The 23,266-nt window shown below is 39.0% G+C and overlaps 1 protein-coding gene across 2 annotated transcripts in view; it reads left to right on the forward strand.

Moving 5' to 3' along the window:
* The window catches only part of Cntln (centlein), a 265,324-nt gene that overhangs the window by 208,184 nt on the left and 33,874 nt on the right, over positions 1 to 23,266 (forward strand). For both annotated transcript variants that reach the window (XM_028753632.1, XM_028753633.1), the window contains exon 19: positions 20,021 to 20,212. In XM_028753632.1, the coding sequence (XP_028609465.1) occupies positions 20,021 to 20,212 (192 nt within the window). The remainder of the gene's footprint in view (positions 1 to 20,020; positions 20,213 to 23,266) is intronic.

Genomic DNA, 23,266 nt, shown 5'->3' on the forward strand with positions numbered 1-23,266 from the left:
CCTTGAAGCTACTTACCTATGCTCTGGTCGGTCCCTACCCAGTGGGAAAACTCAAGAGCAGGGTGGTATATGGGCAATGATGCTGTCCTTAGTCTGGGGAATAGAATACATCATGGGGATACAGGGAAGGAAATTGATCAGTGTTTATCAAACTGCCCTGAGGGCAAGAGCAGCTCCCTTTGTTCTCTATGTCTCTAAAATGTTCACTATTATGTCCAAGAGGCTCATGTGTTGGATGAGAGTCCCTATATGATGACTATTTTGTAAAATGGTACAAAGTTAAAAAGGGAAGTGTAGCTGGAGAAATTATTTCACGCAGGACAAGTGCTTGAGGGTTATACCTGTTTTCTTCCCGGCCACTACTTTGTGAGCAGCACTCTGGCCTATATCTTGCTGAGAAAGAAATAGAAATAGTTTTTGTGATTGTCTGATATGGGAACCTGCTAAGCTGTGATTCATAATGACCCATGGAAGACATGATTAATCAGGAGATGTTATTTCTAAGCTGCTAAATTTATAGTGACTTTTTATACAGTGAATATCTGTGACAGTGATACAATGTGTAGCTAATAAACTTAGAATAATCTGTTGCTGAATATTACTGGGTCTAGATTTAGCTACCTAATGGCTAACCTTATAACGTCTTTGTTTATCATTGAAAACACAGACTCTTTATGGCACACAGTATACAGGAGAAAAGTAATGATAAATATGGAGTAAATTCTAAACCTAGGTTCTTATATCCAGATGTTCCAGAAAATGTTATCATGAAGCCCAGAAATAATAAAAGTGATTTGTATATCAAGTCTCACAATGGAAACCAGGAAGATAAGGTGAAGGGTGACTTATTTACCCTGTCCATGAAAACATTGAAAAGAAGCTTCTAGCCTGATGGTTTGGTGGCCAATTAAACTACAAATGCAGAGCTGGTATTCAGGCTACATTTTAAAATGGAACATTTGAACTAGCAAGATGGCTCAGTGGGAAAAGGTACTTATTAACCCAGCTTAATGACCTGAGCTTGAGAGTGTGAGGCAGAGAACATACATATTAGAAGGAAAGAGCTAACTCCCACAACCTGTCTTCTGACTCCAACACGTGGACTGTAGCACCCTCTCCACAGGTAAGCAAATGTGTACACACACACAAAATAAGTTATAAAACATTAGAGAAAATGGAAAGTTTTCTTTAAAAAAATCAAAAAATGATATTAATACAAAATTATGGGTAAGACAAAATTGGAATGATAATGTTATTTAAATTTCATGCCATGCGGCTTGTGATTCTTGCTGGGGTTGGGGTAACAGGGATAGCTTGGTGAAGAAGTAGCTGGGACTTTGTTAGTTTGCTTTTGTTTTTTTAAGTTATGACTTACATAGTTTTTTGTGTTATACACTGTGTTACCCTAACATCTCAAAAGAACATATACTTTATTTACACCCTATCTTCCTTGGGCCAGGAGTCAGACACAGTTTAGTAGGTCCTTGGATCAGAATTTCACAAGTTGTGATCAACATATCTGCCAGTCTGCCTTCCTCTCTATGACTTAGACTTTGCTGGCTCAAGTTCCTGTCAGTGTGAACTCTGCCATGATAGACTGTAACCTGCAACTATGAAGCAATATAAAATATTCCCTACCTAAGATTTTTGTCATGTATATTGTCATAGCAATGGTACAATTAAAATGAAAGAAAGTTAGTACCAAGAAACAATGCTCAGGCTGTGATAAATATGACCACGTGGTTCTTAGACCTTTTGAACTGGTTTGTAGAAGGGATATGGGAGAGTTTAGAACTTTGTACTAGAAACTGAGACTTAATGGGATGTTCAAGGCAGATAATGAAGGGCCAGCTTATGAGGTTTCCGAGAGAAACAACTCTTATCAAGAACTGGGCTAGGGACCATTTGTATAATGTGCTTACAAGGATCTGGTTCCGTTCTGCATGTGTCCCGAGAACTTCCATAAGGCTGAGTACAGGATTGGTGGACTGATTCCTTTAGCAGAGAAGATTTCAAAGCCACAGCATTCAAGATATGGCATGGCCCCATTTCATGTACTTACTGCTGATCGCAGTGAGAGAAAGCAGAAAGGGAATAGAAATGGGAAGTGTGCTGGAGAGGGTTGTAAGAACAAACTTTACATCACAGACAAGGAGATCACAGACAAGCATCAGTAAAGATGGAAACAAACTTCATTCTCTTCATTGGATCATTAGGAACGGTACCCAAAGGCAAGACCCACAGCCACCAATGGCTTCATGAAAATGCAAATTCATTTCTTATGAGAGAGCCTTAACTGAAACAGAGAATGCCCCTGGAAGGGTCCCCTGCTCCTTCCTATTCAAAAGCAGTTTCTTAGAGAAATGATTTCTTAGGATCAGCACCCAGGAGCTGATGGGACTACAAGGGATATAGGCTCCATCCCCAGCAGGCAACAACGTGTGGCAGTATGCTCTACATGTCACAGTTTTATAGATATGAAAGATATAAAATTAAGGATTTCATGGAGTCTTTATTCATGGATCCAGAGAGCTGCTGAGGCCTGTCAACATGAAGCAAGGTCTGAGTCCCTATAAGAAGGTCCTGTGGGCCATTTCATAAGACTCTGAAGATGGAGCATGCCTTTCAGTGGAGACCCTAGGATGTTGGCGATGCCAAGATCTTGGGTCATCTAGAATGTAAAGCTGCTAGCATGGAATATAACTATCCAAGAGAGAGGTTGCACTGTAAGCAGCAGAACCCTTGGTACATAGAAAATCCATCATGGGCCCAAGGTGTAGTATGGAGCTGTAAGATCTGGTTGGCCCTGCTGGGTTTTGATTTTCCTCTGATCTCATAATCCCTAATCCTCTCTCTAGAATGGGAACATTTATATTGTGCCTTTGTTTATTGAAATTTATGTAGCATGTTCTTCAATGATTTGGGGGTTCAAAGTAAGATTACATTGAGTCTTGGAAGAAAGTTCACATTTAAACAGCACTGGAATCGTGAAAAACTATGGGTACTCTTTGGGCTGGATATATTTTGCATTGGGGCATGTCCATGAGACAATGGAGACAACAGGTGGAAGATTATGGATCTAAAATAATGTTTTTTGAATGTCAAGTTAATGTCATATTTCATACTGATTGTCAACATGATAGAATGTAGACTTACCTAGGAGACCACTTTGCAGGTGCATTTGTGAGGGATTATCTAAATTAGGTTAGCCTCTTGACATCCCTGTGAAGGATAATTAAGATGTGGAAAGACACATGGTGACTGTAGAGAGCACCCTTCCATGGGCGAGGGGTACTGAACCAAAGTAAAGGAGAAATAAGCTGAGTACGTGCCTTCACTGTTTTCTGCCTCCTGATGGTGGATCCAGTGTGCCCAGCTGCTGTGAGCTCTAGCCACATCACTTCCAACTGCCTTAGGTTTCTATTGCTGTAGTCAAACACCATGCCAAACATCAAGTTGGAGAGGGGAAGGGTTGTTTTCATCTTGTAGTTTGTAGCCCACCATCCACGGAAGTTGAGGAACTGATACAAAGGCCATGGAAGTGTGCTGCTTACAGGTTTGCCAGAGAGTCAGTCTAGTTAAGGCATTTTTGTTAAGGTGCCTCTTCCTAAATGATTTTAGCTTGTGTCATATTGGCATAAAACTAGCCATCATTATTGACCCTATACCAATTTTTTTTAACTAAAATCTTTTTATTTAATCAATGATTTTAAAATACATGATGGAAATCCATGTGTACATATCATATATAGTTTTCTATAAGACAAGTAAATGAAAGATATGGTATATAGAAGACTATACTTATAATTGAAATATAAGCATAAAACTTGCCAGAGAAGTCTTTTATATATATAATTTATTTTTTCTCAAATCGTAATTCATTCAACAGGGGTTATAAACACAGAAAGGCAGGATGTGGGGAAGGGAATGACACTGGAGTGTGGGTGTTCAGGGGGAATATAGATATCTTCAGAACCGGGTATCGGCTGGGTGAAGGCTCAGGAGACAAGTCACTATACCTCTGCCTATGACTCGCTTGTCCTTATTTAAGTTGGTATTGTCAGCCAAGGCTACCTATTTACAAGGTCTATGACTACTCAGGCTTGTAAATTTCCACAAAAGCTGCCTGTTTACATTAGGTTATAGCTATCTGTTTCAATGTTTTTCCACTGAGACCCAAGACTTGATGTTAGTATACATGTATGACAGGCCTATTGCTGATTTTAGGCCTATGCCTGATTTTAGGCCTGTGTAAGCAGGGCTGCCCCTGACATCTCCTCTCTTCTCTAAGTATAGAAGGGCTGTGGCAATTCTAAACTTTCGAAGGCGGGGATAGAGGCCTGACCTCCAATATTTGAAGGGGACCTTGTAATGGCTCCAGTCCCCCTGTCGTTGTCCAGTGAGGCATGAGGGCCATACCCGTCCCGATGTCTTTTTCCTGGAGTGGGGATACTTTTGACATCAACCCCTATGCAGTCAGGCTTGTCCCTCAGGAAACCCATTTAGATATTTTTATCTTTTATTTATATTCCCTTGCAGTGCTTAGCCTCGCAGCCTAAGCAAGAATTCAGATGGCCTGTCAGAGGGGGTTCTGGGTGGCCCCTCTCTGCTTGGTCTAGGGGCAGAAGTCCCCCCTTTTAGGTTGGGTGGAGATGGGTTTTGGAAACATCCTATAAAAGGTAACAACCTCATCTTGAGTCTCGTGGTCCTCCATAGCTAACTTATGATAATGTATCTGAGTAGGTTTTGCTACCAAATTATTTATCTGTTGTATCACAGAGTTAGTCTGCCTTATTTGAGGGCCAGGGATCAGCAGAAAAAAGCAAAAGGAACCCAAATAATGGTCCCAAGATGGGAGGAAATGAGGCTGAAAACCAATTCTTGTACCAGCATTCATCTGTCTCTTTCTCTCTCTGATTTTTCTTAGGGCCTTCACTGACCTGTTTCATGCTCTCTTTAACCCTCCTTGTCTTGTCTATGTAAAGGCAACCTTCTTCTTTAAGGGCTGTACACAGTCAAGAGCTGTACACAGCCTTTTCTGTTATAATAGAGTAAATCAAGTCCACTAAGGATCTTTGCGATTTTAGGAGGTCTCTTCAGACAGCGAAACGAGGGATTTCTTCAGATTAGTGATGTCAATCTCTAGCTGTTTGATGTTCTTGTCAGTGGCCCTTCAAAGGTCTGAGTAGTATAAGTTCGGAGGCCAGCATCTGGATTAGAACTTCTAACAGCAGACTTCATGGGTAATTGATTTTTACTTGGAAAGGAAAAAGAAGGGAATTCTCAGGGAGATTTGTCTTCCCTGGATGTAAATTGTTATTCATCATATTTATGGTTGGGCCTGGCTTTGTGGGGGGTATCTATTTTTTTCATTAATCTTTTTGGTAGCCGATTAGCTGTACCTTCTGTGGTACCAGACAGGCATATCAATCCTCGGCAACATAAGGGAACTGGGTCTGGGCCATTCTTTTTAAGGGTAAGAGGGTACTTCCCCATATCTGTGGCAAAGTTTTGTTGGTCTCGGTGGTGCCAGCGGCAGTCAGCAGCAGATTTGCCATGAGCTTTCAGCTTTAGAGAGATAAAACTGAACCAGACATGATGGAGAGTATTTCAGGGGTCCTCCTTCTGAGGGGGTACCATTCCCCCTCTTTTGTTTTTAAAGCCAATTTTTCAGAGTTCTTGTAAAATCAGGGCAGAAGCGCCAACAGTCGCTCCTTCCACACTCAGAGAGTCATGAAGACCCTATTTAAGGATATATAAATCTATATTAATAATCTTTTGTCAAAGGACTGTTATAGCACCGCCGACAACTAATCAGACTATATAATATATCGATTAGTAATAGCTTCTTCTACTTTTTGTAAGATTACCTCTCTTTTGTCAATTAATTGTTGAGGAAAATTATGATTTACATCTCTCTTGAGAATATTGAACAGAGACTTAAATTCTTTTGTGGAGAGCTTAAAATAGGATCTTAGCCAATTAGCAACTTCTAGAAACTTTTGAAAATAATTTAAAATAAGTAAACTCCCTCTGTTTTTTTTTTAGACACTTTATCTGTGTGTGTGTGTGTGTGTGTGTGTGTGTGTGTTTTATTGGATATTATATGTATTTACCTTTCAATGTTATCTCCTCTCCCATTCTCCCCCAAAACCCCTTATCCCATAGCCCCTCCTCCTAATTTTTGTGAGGGTGTGCTCCAAACATCCTCCCAGTCCCATCTCCCTGCTCTCGAATTCCCACACAGTAGGGGATCCAAACTTTCGGGGACCATGGCTCTCCACTTTCACTGAAGTCTAACAAGGTCACCCTCAATTACCTATACAGGTGCATGAGTCCCTCCCTTTGTGCTCTCTGGCTGGCAGTTTAGACTTTGGGAGCTCTGGTTGAAACTTGTGATACTCCTTCTAGAAAGGACCAAAGCATCCACACTTTGGTCTTCCTTCTTCTATGTGAATTTTATGTGGTTTATACATTGTTTCTTAGAAATTGTGAGCTTTGGGGCTAATATCCACTTATCAGTGAGTTCATACCATGTATGTTCTTTTGAGATTGGGTCACCTCACTCAAGATGATCTTTTCCAGCCCATCCATTTGCTTAAGAATTTCATGAGTTCATTGTTTTTAATAGCTGAGTAGTACTCCATTGTATAAATGTACCACATTTTCTGCATCCATTCTTCTGTTGAAGGGCATCTGGGTTCTTTCCAACTTCTGGCTATTATAAATAAGGCTGCTATGAACATGGTGGAGCATGTGTCCCTGTTGTATGTTGAAACGTCTTTTGGGTATATGCCCAAGAGTGGTATAGCTGGGTCCTCAGGTAACACTATGTTCAATTTTCTGAGATACCGCCAGACTGCTTTCCATAGTGGTTGTACCAGTTTACAATCCCACCAACAGTGGAGCAGTGTTCCTTTTTCTCCACATCCAACATGTGCTGTCAGCTGTGTTTTTGATCTTAGCCATTCTGACAGGTGTGAGGTGGAATCTCAGTGTTGTTTTCATTTGCATTTCCCTGATGACTAGGGATGCTGAACACTTCTTTAGGTGCTTCTCAACCATTCAAGCTTCCTCAGTTGAGAATTCTTTGTTCAGCTCTGTGCTCCATTTTTTAATAGGGTTCTTTGATTGTCTAGAGTCTAATTTCTTCAGTTCTTGTATACCTTGGATATTAGCCCTTTATCAGATGTAGGGTTGGTAAAGATCTTTTCCCAATCTGTTGGTTGCCACCTTGTCCTATTGACCGTGTCCTTTGCTTTACAGAAGCTTTGCAGCTTTATGAGGTCCCATTTGTCAATTCTTGGTCTTAGAGCACAGGCCATTGGTGTTCTGTTCAGGAACTTTTCTCCTGTGCCTATTTATTCCAGGCTTTTCCCCAGTTTCTCTTCTATTAGTTTCAGTGTGGCTGATTTTAGGTGGAGGTTCTTGATCCACTTGGAATTGAGCTTTGTACAAGGAGATAAGTATGGATCAATTTGCATTTTTCTACATGCTGACCTCCAGTTGGACCAGCACCATTTGTTGAAAATGCTGTCTTTTTTCTACTGGATGGTTTTAGCTCCTTTGTCAAAGATCAAGTGACCATAGGTATGGGGGTTCATTTCTGGGTCTTCTATTCTATTCCATTGATCCTCCTGCCTGTCTCTGTACCAATACCACACAGTTTTTTATCACTATTGCTCTGTAATACAGCTTGAAATCGGGGATGGTGATTCCTCCAGAAGTTCTTTTATTGCTGAGAGTAGTTTTCGCAATCCTGGGTTTTTTGTTATCCCAAATGAATTTTAAGATTGCTCTTTCTATCTCTCTGAAGAATTGAGTGGGAATTTTGATGGGGATTGCATTAAATCTGTAGATGGCTTTTGGCAAAATAGCCATTTTTACTATATTAATCCTTTCAATCCATGAGCATGGGAGATCTTTCCATCTTCTGAGATCTGATTCTGTTTCTTTCTTCAGGGGCATGAAGTTCTTGTCATACAGGTCTTTTACTTGCTTGGTTAGGTTCACACCCAGGTATTTTATATTATCTGTGACTATTGTGAAGGGTGTCATTTCCATAATTTCTTTTTCAGCCAGTTTATCTTTTGAGTAAAGGAAGGCTACTGATTTGCTTGAGTTAATTTTATATCCAGCCACTTTGCTAAAGTTGTTTATCAGGTTTAGGAGTTCTCTGGTGGAAGTTTTGGGGTCACTTAAGTATACTAGCATATCATCTGCAAATGGTGAGATTTTGACTTCTTCCTTTCCAATTTTATCCCTTTGACCTTCTTGTGTTGCCTAATTGCTCTGGCTAGGACTTCCAATACTATATTAAATAAGTATGAGGAGAGTGGGCAGCCTTGCCTAGTCCCTGATTTTAGTGGGATTGCTTCAAGTTTCTCTCCATTTAGTTTGATGCTGGCTACTGGTTTGCTGTATATTGCTTTTACTATGTTATGTATGGACCTTGAATTTCTGATTTTTCCAAGACTTTTATCATGAAGGGATGTTGAATTTTGTCAAATACTTTCTCAGCATCTAGTGATATGATCATGTGGTTTTTTTCTTTGAGTTTGTTTATATAGTGGATTACATTGATGGATTTCCGTATATTGAACCATCCCTGCATTCCTGGGATAAAGCCTACTTGATCGTGATGGATAATTGTTTTGATGTGTTCTTGGATTTGGTTCGCTAGAATTTTATTGAGTAATTTTGTATCAATGTTCATAAGGGAGATTGGTCTGAAGTTCTCTTTCTTTGTTGGGTCTTTGTGTGGTTTAGGTATGAGTGTAATTGTGGCTTCATAGAATGAATTGGTTAGTGTACCTTCTGTTTCTATTTTGTGGAATAGTTTGAAGAGAATTGGAATTAGGTCTTCCTTGAAGGTCTGATAGAATTCTGCACTAAAACCATCTGGTCCCAGACTTTTCTTTGTAGGGAGACTTTTAATGACTGACTGCTTCTATTTCTTTTGGGGTTATGGGACTGTTTAGATGGTTTATCTGGTCCTAATTTAACATTGGTAAATGGTATTTGTCTAGAAAATTGTCCATTTCATCCAAATTTTCCAATTTGTTGAGTATAGGCTTTTGTAGTAGGATCTGATGATTTTTTTTAATTTCCTCAGTTTCTGTTGTTATGTCACCCTTTTCAGTTCTGATTTTATTAATTTGGATACTGTCTCTCTGCCCTCTGATTAGTCTAGCTAAGGGTTTATCTATCGTGTTGATTTTCTCAAAGAACCAGCTCCTTGTTTTATTGATTCTTTGGATAGTTCTTTTGGTTTCTATTTGGTTGATTTCAGCCCTGAGTTTGATTATTTCGTGCCGTCTACTCCTCTTGGGTGTATTAGCTTCTTTTTGTTCTAGGTCTTTCAGGTGCGTCGTCAAGCTGCTAGTGTATGCTCCCTCCAGTTTCTTTTTGTAGGCACTTAGAGCTATGAATTTTCCTCTTAGCACTGCTTTCATTGTATCTCATAGATTTTGGTATGATGTGTCATCATTTTCATTAAATTCTAAAAAGTTTTTAATTTCTTTCTTTATTTCTTCCCTTACCAGATTATTAAGGAGTAAGGTGTTGTTCAGTTTCCATGTGAATGTGGGCTTTCCATTGTCTTTGTCATTTTGAAGACCAGCCTTAGACCATGGTGATCTGATAGGATGCAGGGGATTGTTTCATTTTTTTTTATATCTGTTGAGGCCTGTCTTGTGCCCAATTATATGGTCTCTTTTGGAGAAGGTACGATGAGGTGCTGAGAAATAGGTATATTCTTTTGCTTTAGGGTGAAATGTTCTATAGATATCTGTTAAGTCCTTTTGGTTCATAACTTCTGTTAGTTTCACTGTATCTCTATTTAGTTTCTGTTTCCATGATCTATCCATTGCTAAGAGTGGGGTGTTGAAGTCTCCCACTATTATTGTGTGAGGTGCAATGTGTGTTTTGAGCTTTAGTAAGGTTTCTTTTATGAAAGTGGGTGCTCTTTTATTTGGTGCATAGATATTCAGAATTGAGAGTTCAGTTGGTTGACTTTTCCTTTGACAAGTATGAAATGTCCTTCCTTATCCTTTTTGATAGCTTTAAGTTGAAAGTTGATTTTATTCGATATTAGAATGGCTACTCCTGCTTGTTTCTTAGGGCCATTTGCTTGAAAAATTGTTTTCCAACCTTTTACTCTAAGGTAGTGTCTGTCTTTTTTGCTGAGGTGTGTTTCCTGTAAGCAGCAAAAAGCTGGGTCCTGTTTGCATATCCAGTCCGTTAGCCTATGCCTTTTTATTGGGGAATTGAGTCCATTGATGTTAGATATTAAGGAGAGGGTGTTGTTGCTCCCTGTCATTTTTGCTAATAGTAGAGACATCGTTTGTCTGGTTATCTTCTTTTGGGTTGGATGGAAAAGAATTATTTTCTTGCTCTTTCTAGGGTATGATTGCCCTCCTTGTATTGGAGCTTTCCTGCTATTATCTTTTGTAGTGCTGGATTTGTGGGAAGATACTGTGTAAATTCGGTTTTGTCATGGAATATCTTGGTTTCTCCATCTATGGTAATTGAGAGTTTTGCTGGGTAAAGTAGCCTGGGCTGGCATTTATGTTCTCTTAGGGTCTGTATGATATTTGTCCAGGATCTTCTGGCTTTTATAGTATCTGGTGAGAAGTCAGGTGTAATTCTGATAGGATTGCCTTTTTTATGTTACTTGGCCTTTTTCCCTTACTGCTTTTAAAATTCTTTCTTTGTTTTGTGCATTTTGTGTCTTTATTATTATGTGACGGGACGTATTTCTTTTTTGATCTAGTCTGTTTGGCATTTTGTAGGCTTCTTGTGTGATTATGGGCATCTCATTCCTTAGGTTAGGGAAGTTTTCCTCAATAATTTTGTTGAAGATATTTACTGGCCCTTTAAGTTGGGAATCTTCACTCTCATCTATACCTATTATCCTTAGGTTTGGTCTTCTCATTGCATCCTGGAATTCCTGGATGTTTTGTGTTAAGAACTTTTTGCATTTTGCGTTTTCTTTGACAGTTGTGTCAATATTTTCTAAGGTATCTTCTGCACCTGGGATTCTTTCTTCTATCTCTTGTATTCTGTTGGTGATGCTTGTGTCTATGACTCTTGATTTCTCTCTTAGGTTTTCTATTTCCAGGGTAGTCTCCCTTTTTGATTTTTTTATTGTTTCTACTTCCATTTTTATGTCCTGGATGGTTTTGTTCAATTCCTTCATCTGTTTGTTTGTGTTTTCTTCTAATTCTTTAAAGGATTTTTGTGTTTCTTTAAGGACTTCATCCTGTTTACCTGTGTTCTCCTCAAGTTTTTCGATAGTGTTATTATTTTCTTCTTATAGTCCTCTATTATCATAGAAGTGATTTTTAGATCTAGTTCTTGCTTTCCTGGTGATATGGGGAGTTCAGGACTTTCTAATGTGGGAGAACTAGGTTCTGATGATGGTAAGTACCTTGGGTTGCTGGTGCTTGTGTTCTTGCGCTTGCCTTTTGCCATCTGGATCACCTTTGTGGTATCTGTGCTGTCTCTGACTGGGGCCTGTCTTTCCTATTATCTAGGTTGTGTCAGAACTGTTTGGGCTGGATTTTGCTGCTGGAGTTAGAGCTGAGGCCCAAGATCTGCTCAGTGCTCAGGTGGAAACCTGAAGGGGCCCAGGCTCCGGGTCAGGAGTGGATTCCTGGGTCCCAGTGGGTCCCGGTTGCTCCCTGATTCGGGCAAGTATTGCTGCTTCCTAGCCTAAGATACTGGTTGGGTTAGATCTTCTGGGATCCCCGCTTCCTCTGGGTGCTGTGAGTTTGGGTGCAGTGCTGATTCCCAGGATTTGCCGAGTGCTCGGGCTCAGACCGGAAGGAACCCGCGCCCCGAGCCAGGAGTGAATTCCTGGGTCCCAGTGGGTCCCGGTTGCTTCCTGTTTGGGGCAAGTACTGCTTTTTCCTTACCTGGGATGCTGCCTTAGTTAAAGCTCCTGGGAGTCCCTCTTTCTCTTGGTTTTCTGGGGTTGGGTATAGAGCTTCCGCCTGTGACCTGCTCTATGCTCGACCCTATACCAATTTGACACAAAATTACATCACTATTTAACTTTCTCCTCAAGATATCATGTTAATATTAATATCACAATATAAAACATTGTAACTTTTTAATAATCCCACAGCTTTTAAAAATTAAAGGACTTTAAAAGTACTGTCTCTTTAAAACATCCAAATTTTCTTTCAAGTTCCAAGTTTCTCTAAAATATCCAGTCTCACTAAAATATCTGTAGTCTCTTTAAAACTCACAATTGTCTGTAAAACTCCAAAGAATCTTTAAAAGTTCAAAGTCTCTTAACTTTCGGCTCCTTTAAAATATATATTTTTTAAAAAGCTACATACTTTCTTAGTCTAAGAAGGAAGAATCATGGCCTAGTCACAAACCAGACTATAGTTGAACAGTGTGAGGCTCAAAGTCAGACTTCTGAGACAAACAACCCTCTAGGTCAGAAAAGTCTTGTCACAGCACATGTGTCACGCCTTCTAAGTTCCCGCTGGCTCCACCTGTGACTGCTTATCTGTTGTCCTTATGTTGTCCAATGGTCCACCTCCAAACTGCTGGAGTCTCTGCTACTGTGTCACCTTCACTAATAACCTGTCCTATGCTCTCTTCAGGGAACCCAACCCTTCCACCTGGTGCCATGCTTTAGATGCTCTCTGTGACCTTTCACACCTCCAGAACTAGTACTTCCTGGAAGACTCCTACATATGACTAAGTTTGGCAGCCATCACAAGGTACAGGCATGGCCCTCTCTGGACCACAGCATCTCTATGCTGACTCTGAGGAAACACTTCTCAGAAGATTTCTCCTCACTGATGCTGGTCTCTTCTTAATCACAGCTGATTCTTCAGTTTCAGCTAATCAGGAACACAATTATTACTTCAAACTATTGAACTGATTGAGTCTTAAAGGAATCTCTAACTTTCCTCTGAAACTTGACAAGCCAGGCTTCTATCATCTGCATTGCTCTCAAGTTCTTATCTTCCAGGCATGAACAAAATAGCCCACTGAGCTCTGAACACTCAATGGCTAAACGCTCCATGTTTAAACGCTAAACAGCTCTCCCTAAAACACATGGTGAGGTCTGTTGTGACAGTATCCCATGACCGGTAACAATTATATCCTACGACTTCTATTACTATGATAAAACACCATGACAAAAATCAACTTAGGGAAGAAATGATATTGTCAATCTTATAGCCTGTAACTTGTCATCCTGGGAGAAGTCAGGGTAGGAACTGGAAGCAGGAACCTGGAGGCAGGAGCTGCAGCAGAGGCCATGGGACAGTGCTGTATACTGGTTTTATCACAGGCCTATCTAGTAAGGGTATTTTCTTAATTGAGGTGTCCTCTTCCCCAATCACCCTGGGTTGTATAAAGTTAACATAAAATTAGCCTGCCCACCAACCATAATTAACAATAACCTTGAGCTGCAATTCAAAATAAACCCTTCTTCAAGTTGCTTTGTTGAGTCTTTTACCCAAGCATCATGTAAGTAACTAATTCACCTCCCTTAGATCTTTGCCTAGTACTCTGCTAATAGTTCTCTGACTCCATGGGAACTACCTCCATGTCAATAGGGAATCGCCTTCTCAAGGAGAGTCCATAGCCTTTTCCTCAGGTGTATCTGACTAAATTAGGAACAGTCAGTTCACTCCTAACTTCAAGTTAGTTAGGAGCTGCCACTGCATGCACAGCATCCCTTCTTAATGTAATATAATATAGCCATTGCAGTGATAGCCCATTTTATAAACAAACCCAAACACTGTGCAAGGATGAAAGTGTTAGGATCTGCTTCCTTACAGTTATCTGAGAACTGTATCATAACTCAGGATCCATTGCTAGAGAGTAGTTCTTCTATCCAAGTATAATTTGCCTACAGTTATTTAAAGAGTGTTCTCTTTTTTTTACCCTTTTTGGATAATTTTTTAGTGCTTTATATTTTTAATTTAATATATGAAACTATACATGTGTATAAGGTACCGTGTGCTATTTCAGTATACTTGGATCCTGCTTAAATTGTATTAAACATATGTCATAATAATTTGTCATTTCTCTATAGTATAAACAAAGTTCTAGCTTCTTGTCTTTTAAAGTATTAGTGCATCATCATAAGTTATAGCCACCCTACTGTATACAGCAAGCCTTCTTATTCCTGTCCAAGTAAATTTAGTACCCACTGATGAGCCTCTGCTCAGTCTTCCCTCCCTGTGTCCCTCAAGGTCTGCCAGCCACACCATTCTGCTTCTGCCTTCTGTGTGGTCAGCTTTATGTAGATGCCCATGAATGAATCATGCAGTCCTCACTCTCTGTGCCTGTCATGTGAGAAAATTTCCTGGAGAAACAAAATAAATGTCTATCCACCACAGCTTGGGCACCAATGGCAGACCAAAGAAGAAATTCCATACAAATTTAGCTTGATGAACCAATGAGTTTAATAGGGCCATAGGAACTTACAGGAATGTTGGCGAGGAGTCACCTGCAGTGGCATAGGCACCTTGTCAGTGACAATACCACTGAAGAAAACATCTCCTTTTCTTCCTGCAACTCTTAAATGTCTTTGTATACTCAAGAAAGGGATGAGACCCTCCTTCCATCAACACTTAACTGCCTAAAACTCCCTAGGGAAGGATACAGGTTTTTGAGTCCCTTCCCTTTTACTTAATGGAATGTTAGTGGATTTAGTTTTGTACGGTTTTTCTGCTAGCAGGTATAGCTGGTAGGAGTTCAGGAGGACAATGGCCATGTCTTGCCAAGAATACTGTCTCTCAACAGTTTGCTTAATATGACATAGTGCTTATCAGTTCTATCTCAGCATTCTACTTAATAGATAATTTACAAGTTTAAAGTTATTAAAATTACTAATAAATAATTTGCTCATTTAAAGTTATAGTATTAAGTTATGTCTTATAACATTTAGCTAGAATTGTTTTACTATAGTTATATTAATACAAGGCTCAATACATATTATAATGGATGATAACGTTGGAATTGGGTAGAGTTTCATAAGACTGTGGAAGAACTCCTGTGCTGAAAGCTCAGAGGCAGAATATTTGATCTTTAATAAGCAAGAAATTCATATTGACTCTAAACTGAAGCTCTGTCTTAAGACAAATGATAGAATCATTATATACACACACTCAGCAAAACTTTATTCATCTGTGTCCTCAGCTTTAAAATACATCCACAGGCTCTCTAAGGTGGCACTAATCACAGAGTGGTAGTATTCCCAATAACACTGCCCATTTAAAGCCAGTGATGTGCTTGCATAGAGACCTTCACATTTCCATCTTCAAAACTGCTTTCACAGATAGGTAAGTTCTCCAGGATGAAGCAATCCTACAGTGTGAGCAAGTAGATTCAGAACACTAAAAGAAATTGTGGCTCTCTCATCTGTATTGTATTACTTCTAAGTATGATGGGCATGGACATCTTAAGTCTTTAGTGTTTAGTGTAAGTGTTTAGATATGGAAAAACAAGAACAAAATAAAATCATGTTACTAATAACAAAATAACAGCAATTTTAAGGGTAACATTAATTTATTGGCAGATGATACAGCATGCTATCTTTATAACAAGGGTGCCTAAAAAGTCATTCTCACAGGTCAAACCAAGTATAAGCAAAAGACATTACTGTTCATTTCTTGAGTTGCCTATAGAATTTCTCAAGTATATCAAATTCCTAAGCCGGGAGACAGATGGGAGACAGCCAAAGCCATTTGTCAAAAATCTTGAGGGAATTCTACATATAACAAGTATTAGAAAATGACTTATAACCTATAGATTTTAAATATTGCCTAACCCATATAGTGTGTGTGTGTGTGTGTGTGTGTGTGTGTGTGTGTGTGTGCGTGCGTGTAAAAACAGGATCTCAGATATTTCAGGTTGACCTTACTATGTAGCTGAGGATGACTTTGCACTTATGATCCTCCTGAGTAAAAACATGCTAACTCCCTGTGGTGGTTTGAATATGCTTGACCCAAGGAGTGGCACTATTAGAAGGAATGACCTTATTGGAGGAACTGTAACACTGTGGGGGTGGGCTTTGAGATCCTCCTCCTAGCCACGTGAAAAACAGTCTTCTCCTGTTTCTGTTGGAACAAGATATAGAACTCCCGGCTCCTCTAGAGCCATGCCTGCCTGGACACTGCCATGATAACAATGGACTGAACCTATGAAATTATAAGCCAGGCCCAGTTAAATGTTGTCCTCCATAAGAGTTTTCTTGGTTATGATGTCTCTTCACAGACACCCCCACTAAGACACCCCCAGATGTAGTGTTGGGATCAAACTCAGGCTCATACCTGTGAGACAAGTACTCTTTCAACTGAACTATATACATATATAACCATCCCCAGGCTCAAATGTTATTTTCTCTAGTGAACCAGCATTGTTCCTGTTTATCTTCTCCATGATCTCACTGTTTCTTTCTTTAGTACTTTTTATTATTGCTAAATTGATTTTGACATATAGATATATAGATGTAGCTGTGGATGTGGAGATAGATAGATAGATAGATAGATAGATAGATAGATAGATAGAAGGAGAGAGATAGATAGATGTCCTTTAAAGATTCATTTATCATGTTAGAATGTGACAACATGGAAGAAATAAAACTGTGGTGTTCTATACTTATAAAAAAAATTAAAGAAAGCCTCATCAAACCCACCTTCCTGTGGGGTATGAGAGTCCAATAATAATTCTGGCCATGAGTTAACTTTTCACAAGAAGTAATCTCAAAAGTTTAATTTAGATCCATAGTATTAACATCAGAATTAAAAATACTGGAATAAAAAATGTCAGTAAAATCCCATTATTACCAATAAGTGTGTTTTAATCTGTATGATGATAAGCTAACATATAAGAAATAAAAGCTTCACTTGGCATGTTGTATTTATAGTTGTGTTTGCACCATATGAAAGGAATTTTGAAAAATTTAGAAGTTTCTTTTTGTTCTGAAATATATGTCTTAGGCGTTTTATTGCTATGAAGAGATACCATGACCAAGGTAACTCATAAAGACAAACAACTGGGGCTAGCTTACCGTTTCAGAGATTCAGTTCATTGTCATCATGACGAGAAGCATGGAAACATGCAGGCAGACATGGTACTGAAGGGGCTGCTCTCAGTTGTACTTCCTGATCTGAAGGCCGCCAGAAGAAGACTGACTTCCAGGCAGCTGGGGGCAGGGTGTCTCAAAGCCCACCCCCACAGTGACACACTTCCTCCAACAAGGCCATACTCCTAACAGTGCCACTCCCTAGGGCATGAATAATTATATAATTTTTAGGTATTATGAGGAATACACAGATATACAGGAGCATAGTCATTGTTCAAGGATTTAGAATTTACTGGGATTTAGTAACAGGAGCGAATTGAGACTAAATGCAGCCATGGGAAAACTCATTCTCAGAGGTTGGTGCTGCTGTGACCTTTTAGTAAAGGAGCTTCTCTTCACGGTGGATGAAGACATGGCAGACGTATGACTGATGAGTGTGCTGAGAATGGACTCATTGATGCTCAGCCTGGATAGGAGGTCTACGCTACCCTCTCCATGGCTCAGGGGACACTGTGGAAGAAGAAGTGGAAAGCATGTAACAGCTAGAGGAAGTCCTGTGGAAAGCTGTCTTCATGCCACTGCTTCCTCGAGAAGACTTGCAGACGATGGGACCTGTCCGCATTACGTCATAGAAGGGGAGGGGCTCACGAGATCCTGTGCCTCTCTGAAGATATATAGGCAGTTATTGTCTGTGTGTGTGTGTGTGTGTGTGTGTGTGTGTGTGTGTGCGTGTGTGTGTTTAGCCATTGATTAATTGTCCATGTGTTTATCAACAACCCCTCAACTGTGGCCACAAGAGGAACTCTAATTAAACTACTTGGGTCACTAGAAGAATAAATTAATTACAAAGACCTGAAATTAGAAGGGGCACTAGTTGGGAAGAGAAGCAGATTGGTGGGAGGGGAGACAAGAGAGGGTAAGGGGGTCAATATGATCAAAATACATTTATATGCAAGTATTAAAACACCATAGTAAAAGCCATTCTTATCTACAATTAATGTATACTAGGATTTCAAGGTGAGAAAAACGCATTTGCTGTGCAAACTAAGAGGATAGAAACATTGCTTTGCAGAAGGAAGCGAAATACCATCAAAATCTTTTTTAAAAAAATTACAAGTTTTCCCTTAAAAGTACAAGGTAGAAGAGTACTTACTCAGCTGAGAAGGGGCAATGTATCGAGCCTCTGATGGGGTGCAGTAGTCAAGACTGACTTCTGTGACTTCTACTGAGACACAGACTGGTGCTAAATCTTCTCTTTTCTACAAACAGCTGCATTTTATTCTGTCAGCGTGAAATGGCTTGGTAGGGCTTCAGATGAGATAATATCACACAGTGTTGGCTTAGGAAGTTGGGGGAAGTGGCAAGAAGGTAGCGGAAGTTTGGGTGAGAACAGGGAGAATGGCTTTAACATCAGTCCCCATAGAATATAACGTCAGCCATTGAGTGAGTAAATACAGGAATGAAAATAAGAAATACTTCATACTGCACAGAACTGGGTGTTGGTTAGGCATAGAGAGTTAGTAGAGAGGAGAGAGGAGTTAAGCTTGGATTGTGCCAGAGTTCCAGAGTTAAAGAAATTATGAGTTCAAGTTTAGATATTATTAGGGACAATTTATAAATAATATGTTCTGAAATATGGTAGAAGCATGCAATTAGGTCCTATGCTAAACCATGGCCAAAAAAATAGTTTTTAAACCAAAACACACTTTGGTTTTGACACAATTTTCTTTTGTTGTCAAAAATTTGAAGCTCCAGGTGTGAATTCATGCCATTAAGTGTTCATATTCATGGTGTGTGCTTATATATACAAGCACATATTTTATTCTGGATTATTTTGGGAAAGTTTCTATACATTGTATGTTATTTTCAGTATAGCATATCACATGTTTCATTGTTTCATTATCACATATCACATGGCTATAAACTTTAGTTAGTTGATGGCATTGTTTGCTGCTCTTGATTGGAATGCATAACAAGGAAATAATTTTTCCCTTCTTCAGAGGGATCACAGAACCATTTTGTGTGATTATTCCATGAGTTTGATTACTAGTTTATAAGCTTTGGGATAAAAGATGTGAAGTTATTTGCTCTCTTAAACTGCTATAAGTTGTTAGGCTATTCCAATTCGATGATGTTCAATTAACAAAGAAGAAAGACTAACAGAAAGGTGGTGTCTCTTCACTCTTGAAATCATTCCCAATTTATTATTTAGCAAAAATATTCATGATGTTTACATGTCAGATATAGGACAGTATTATCTCACCTCAACATAACAATAAGGCTGATCAATTAATTATCATTCAAAACTAGATAAAACTGAGTGAGTTTGTTTGCATGATATTTATTTTAACTAAATCCCTAACAAGCCTCATCTGCTAATTGGACTTAGCATTTCTGTTGCTAAATGAGAAGTGTTTTTGGCTGCTACATAGGTTAGTAAGATCTACCCAGTGGAATAAACAGCTAACATCTGTTATCCTGTCCTGCTCCAGCTTGGCTCCTTCCAAGTACAGCCGCCCCAGAGTCAGAGTTATCAAATCTCTGTCTGTCTGTCTGTCTGTCTGTCTGTCTGTCTGTCTCTGTCTCTGCCTCTATTCCCCCCCACCGTGTGTGTGTGTGTGTGTGTGTGTGTGTGTGTGTCCCATGTATAAGTGGAAGCAACAGTTATTATGAGAAAAGACCAGCAAACTCAAAGTACTGAGTATGGTGTCTTTGTTTTATCTACCTACCTACCTACCTACCCACCCACCCACTATCTATTTATCTATTTATTTATTTTAACCTGGTATACTCTCTAACATTAATTTAAACCTGACAAAGTTTAGAATTTTTGTAACATTTTTAAAACCATTTTATAATTAATTTACTTATCTCTTTGACATTTCCTGCCCTGTGAAACATATATTGACAATCATTAGATTAACTGTGAATATTTTCTTGATTTTTTTTTTAAAGAAGCTAACTCTTGATTTAGCTCAACTTCGAAAAGAAAAAGAAGATTTGTTGAAAAAAGTGGAGTCTTCATCTGACATCACAAGCTTGGCAGAAGAAGTTTCTAGAATAATGGCCCCACAGATACAAGTTACCACACTGGGTCCTTCAAGGAGCATGGATTTGGAAATAAAGCAATTGCAGTGTAAACTAAAGGTGATTACACAGTATGATAGGTTCAAAGTATCTAATAAGCCACTGCATGCTTAAAGACATTTAATGGATTCTAATTTAGTTCAATAAAGGTCACCATGATAAAATATTCCAAAAAACCATGAATATTGCATCTGAATAAGTCTTTCAAGTCTCTAGCTCTATTCCCTTTCTACTGTTTCTATTTGATTTTTTTCTTTTCATAGACTAATAAGCATCCTGAAATCCTACCTTAGAAGCTAAAGGAAAGCAGCCACTGTCTTCTCTGACACTCTACTCCTGATGTTCTCTGTATCTTGCTACAGATGAACAGATTCTTTTCAAACACATTGTATCAACACAATAGGGATTCTTTTCTTCCTACTAGGTTAATTTAGTTGTTGGCTGGAGAAAAGAACTCAGGGAAGAAACGCAGGTGTGGCCACGGGGAGAAAGGAAAACCAGAGACATAGTTTTCATTGTCAGCAGCAAGTTAAACCTAGGGGTAATGATACTAAGAATCCTTTTTGTGTATAGAAATTTCTATCTAATTCCAGATAACTTGTCAATTACTTAAAAGCGAGATTCACCTTAGTTTAAATAGAATTGTGAGAAGCAAGCTCGATGTGCTTTAAACAGAAAGTTAATTTTTCTGCATTCTTAATACGAACCTTACTTTTCCCATATTTAACTGTTTTCCTCAATGAGGATTGCAGGCTGGAAGCTGACAGCAGTGGATATAGGACCATTGCTGCAGTCGGCGTCACAGGAAGGGAGGGTCTAACTGTAATGCACTGAGTGCTTTACAATTTTATAAGTAGCTGTGACCAGGGCAGTTGGATAGCAAACTATTGAGTATGTACATGGCTGTTCTCAGCCCAGAGCATGAAGTTTTGAGCAGGGTTTTAAGTGGGATAAAAAAAGGGAAAACGTCAGCCCGACCAAGGCTCATGCCATCAGTAGTAATAATCAGTTGTGAAAGTGGTATTAATTGAACTGCCTTGTGCATAGCTCCTTGAGACAGATTTTACATGGAGAACATATATCCTAGAAATGTAAAGAAAAGCTGTACACAGTTTGGAGCATGTGCATTCTCTTGAAATGTGATTTTTGTCTAGAAAATATAAATACATATTTTAAATTAAATAGTTCAGTGTTTAGTTTTCATACACCTGAAGATGGGGCCATTGTGCTTGTCTTTAATTACGTACTATGTAGATGTTGAGTTAAAGTTCTTTGACATAGTTTATGTCATAGTTTATGTAGTCATATCCCTAATTTAGCTTCTCACCAAGAGAACACAGAATGATAGTCAGTATCATCTGACTTCTAATTCTTTTAGTTGTCATAGCTTTAAGTTGAGTCGTATTTGACTTATTTGACTTTGCTTACTGCAGATGTTCCAACAACAATTAAAACACCAAAATGTGGACTAACAGAATGAGCCTATCTATACAAGTCTCCATGTGATAAGATATTTACATTATGATATTTTACGTGTGTATAAATATCTGTCTAGTTTCAGAGGGAAAGTGAGACAAAGTTGAGACACAAGAAGGCTTCAAGCAGCTTGATTGCCCATGTGAATGCTGTAGTCTTTGGACAATGAGCTGTCTGTGGAGAAACAAAAAGGATAATGTCTGCTTTCATCCTGCCTCATGTTTTAGTAGAGAAGCTTTCTGGAAGAATTTAAGTACATAATATTTCCTGCTCCTCAAAATTTGTTTCAATATTTTAAATTGATTTGTTGAAACTGTGATAAGAAAATACCACTGACTGGCTGGCTTAAAACATTTCTTTTCAGCCGGATCTGGTGCTACAGGTCTTTAATCCCAGCACTCTGGAGGCAGAGGCAGGCAGATCTTTGTGAGTGTGAAGCCAGCCTGGTCTACAGAGTGAGACCCAGAGCAGCCAGAATTACACAGTGAGGCCCTGCCTTAAAACAAACAAATAACAGAAACAAATGCCAACAAAAAAGCCGCTGCTCCTCAGAAAGGCCTGCAGTTTGGCAGGGTAAATGAAAGTGTTGACTTTTGTTCTCCCCTCCTCCAAGGCCTTGCTTCTTGTCACATAGAGAGCAGCCTTCTAACTTTGTCTCCATGTGGTCTTCCTTCAAAGGTCCCTGTGCCTTATTTTACAGAGACTACTTCTTATTACATCAGGGCACACCAGAGACCTCATTTTACCTAAGTTACCCCTTTAAAGAAACCCCTCCAAACACAGCGCATTCTGAAGTACTGGAGGGTAAGTGAGGACTTCAGTATATAATTTTAGGGGATACACTGTAACTCACAACACATATAAGACTCTAATGGTGATTAACTAGGAGGTAAGGCATTTCAAGCTGAGATTTAGGAACACTGTTTAGATGCTAATCTGTTAAAGGTCTATGTACTTCTTTTTTCTAATTCAGGTCTTTTCTATTCACTTCTTACACAGTTTTCAGGAACTGGTGCACTTGTTATATGTAGACCTCATGTGTATTTTGTCTGTCTTCTTTTGCCCCATTAAACATGTTTCCTCAAGGAACTCTACAGAGGTAAATTCAGAGGTGGATAATAAAAGCTAAAATAACGGAAGTTTCTATCGATAAATGATAGAGATATGACCATCATTTCCTTTTTAGTTCACTAGTCCCTCCATTACCCACAAGTCAGGGATACAGCACTTCTAGCTACATAAAATATCACTATAAGTCTCAAAACAGATTGGAATCAGGCAACTGTCTTAAAATCTACCGAACATATTCATTTGAAAACAATATCAGACTTTTCATGCTGTCTTTTACTTTTTGTTTTAAATAAAGTACTAAGTCCAACAGAAACATTTCAGGAACACCAAGTTTTCAAGGTGCAGAGTGAGGGATGGGATGGGTGTTTTAGGCAGGAATATTGAGAGCAGAAAAAAAAACAGAGATAGGCAGAAATTAAAAATTTATTCTATTCATATTTGCTTAACACTTTCTGAACTTAACAGATGTGTAATTCAAGTAGATTAACAATATTGTGTGAACAGAAAAGCTAAAATACCAACAGGATTAAGTGATGTTTCAGATTATACCTTTAACTTTAACTTGAA

This window comes from Grammomys surdaster, unplaced genomic scaffold (genome assembly GCF_004785775.1).
Source record: "Grammomys surdaster isolate TR1022 unplaced genomic scaffold, NIH_TR_1.0 125951, whole genome shotgun sequence".
Lineage (NCBI taxonomy): Eukaryota > Metazoa > Chordata > Mammalia > Rodentia > Muridae > Grammomys > Grammomys surdaster.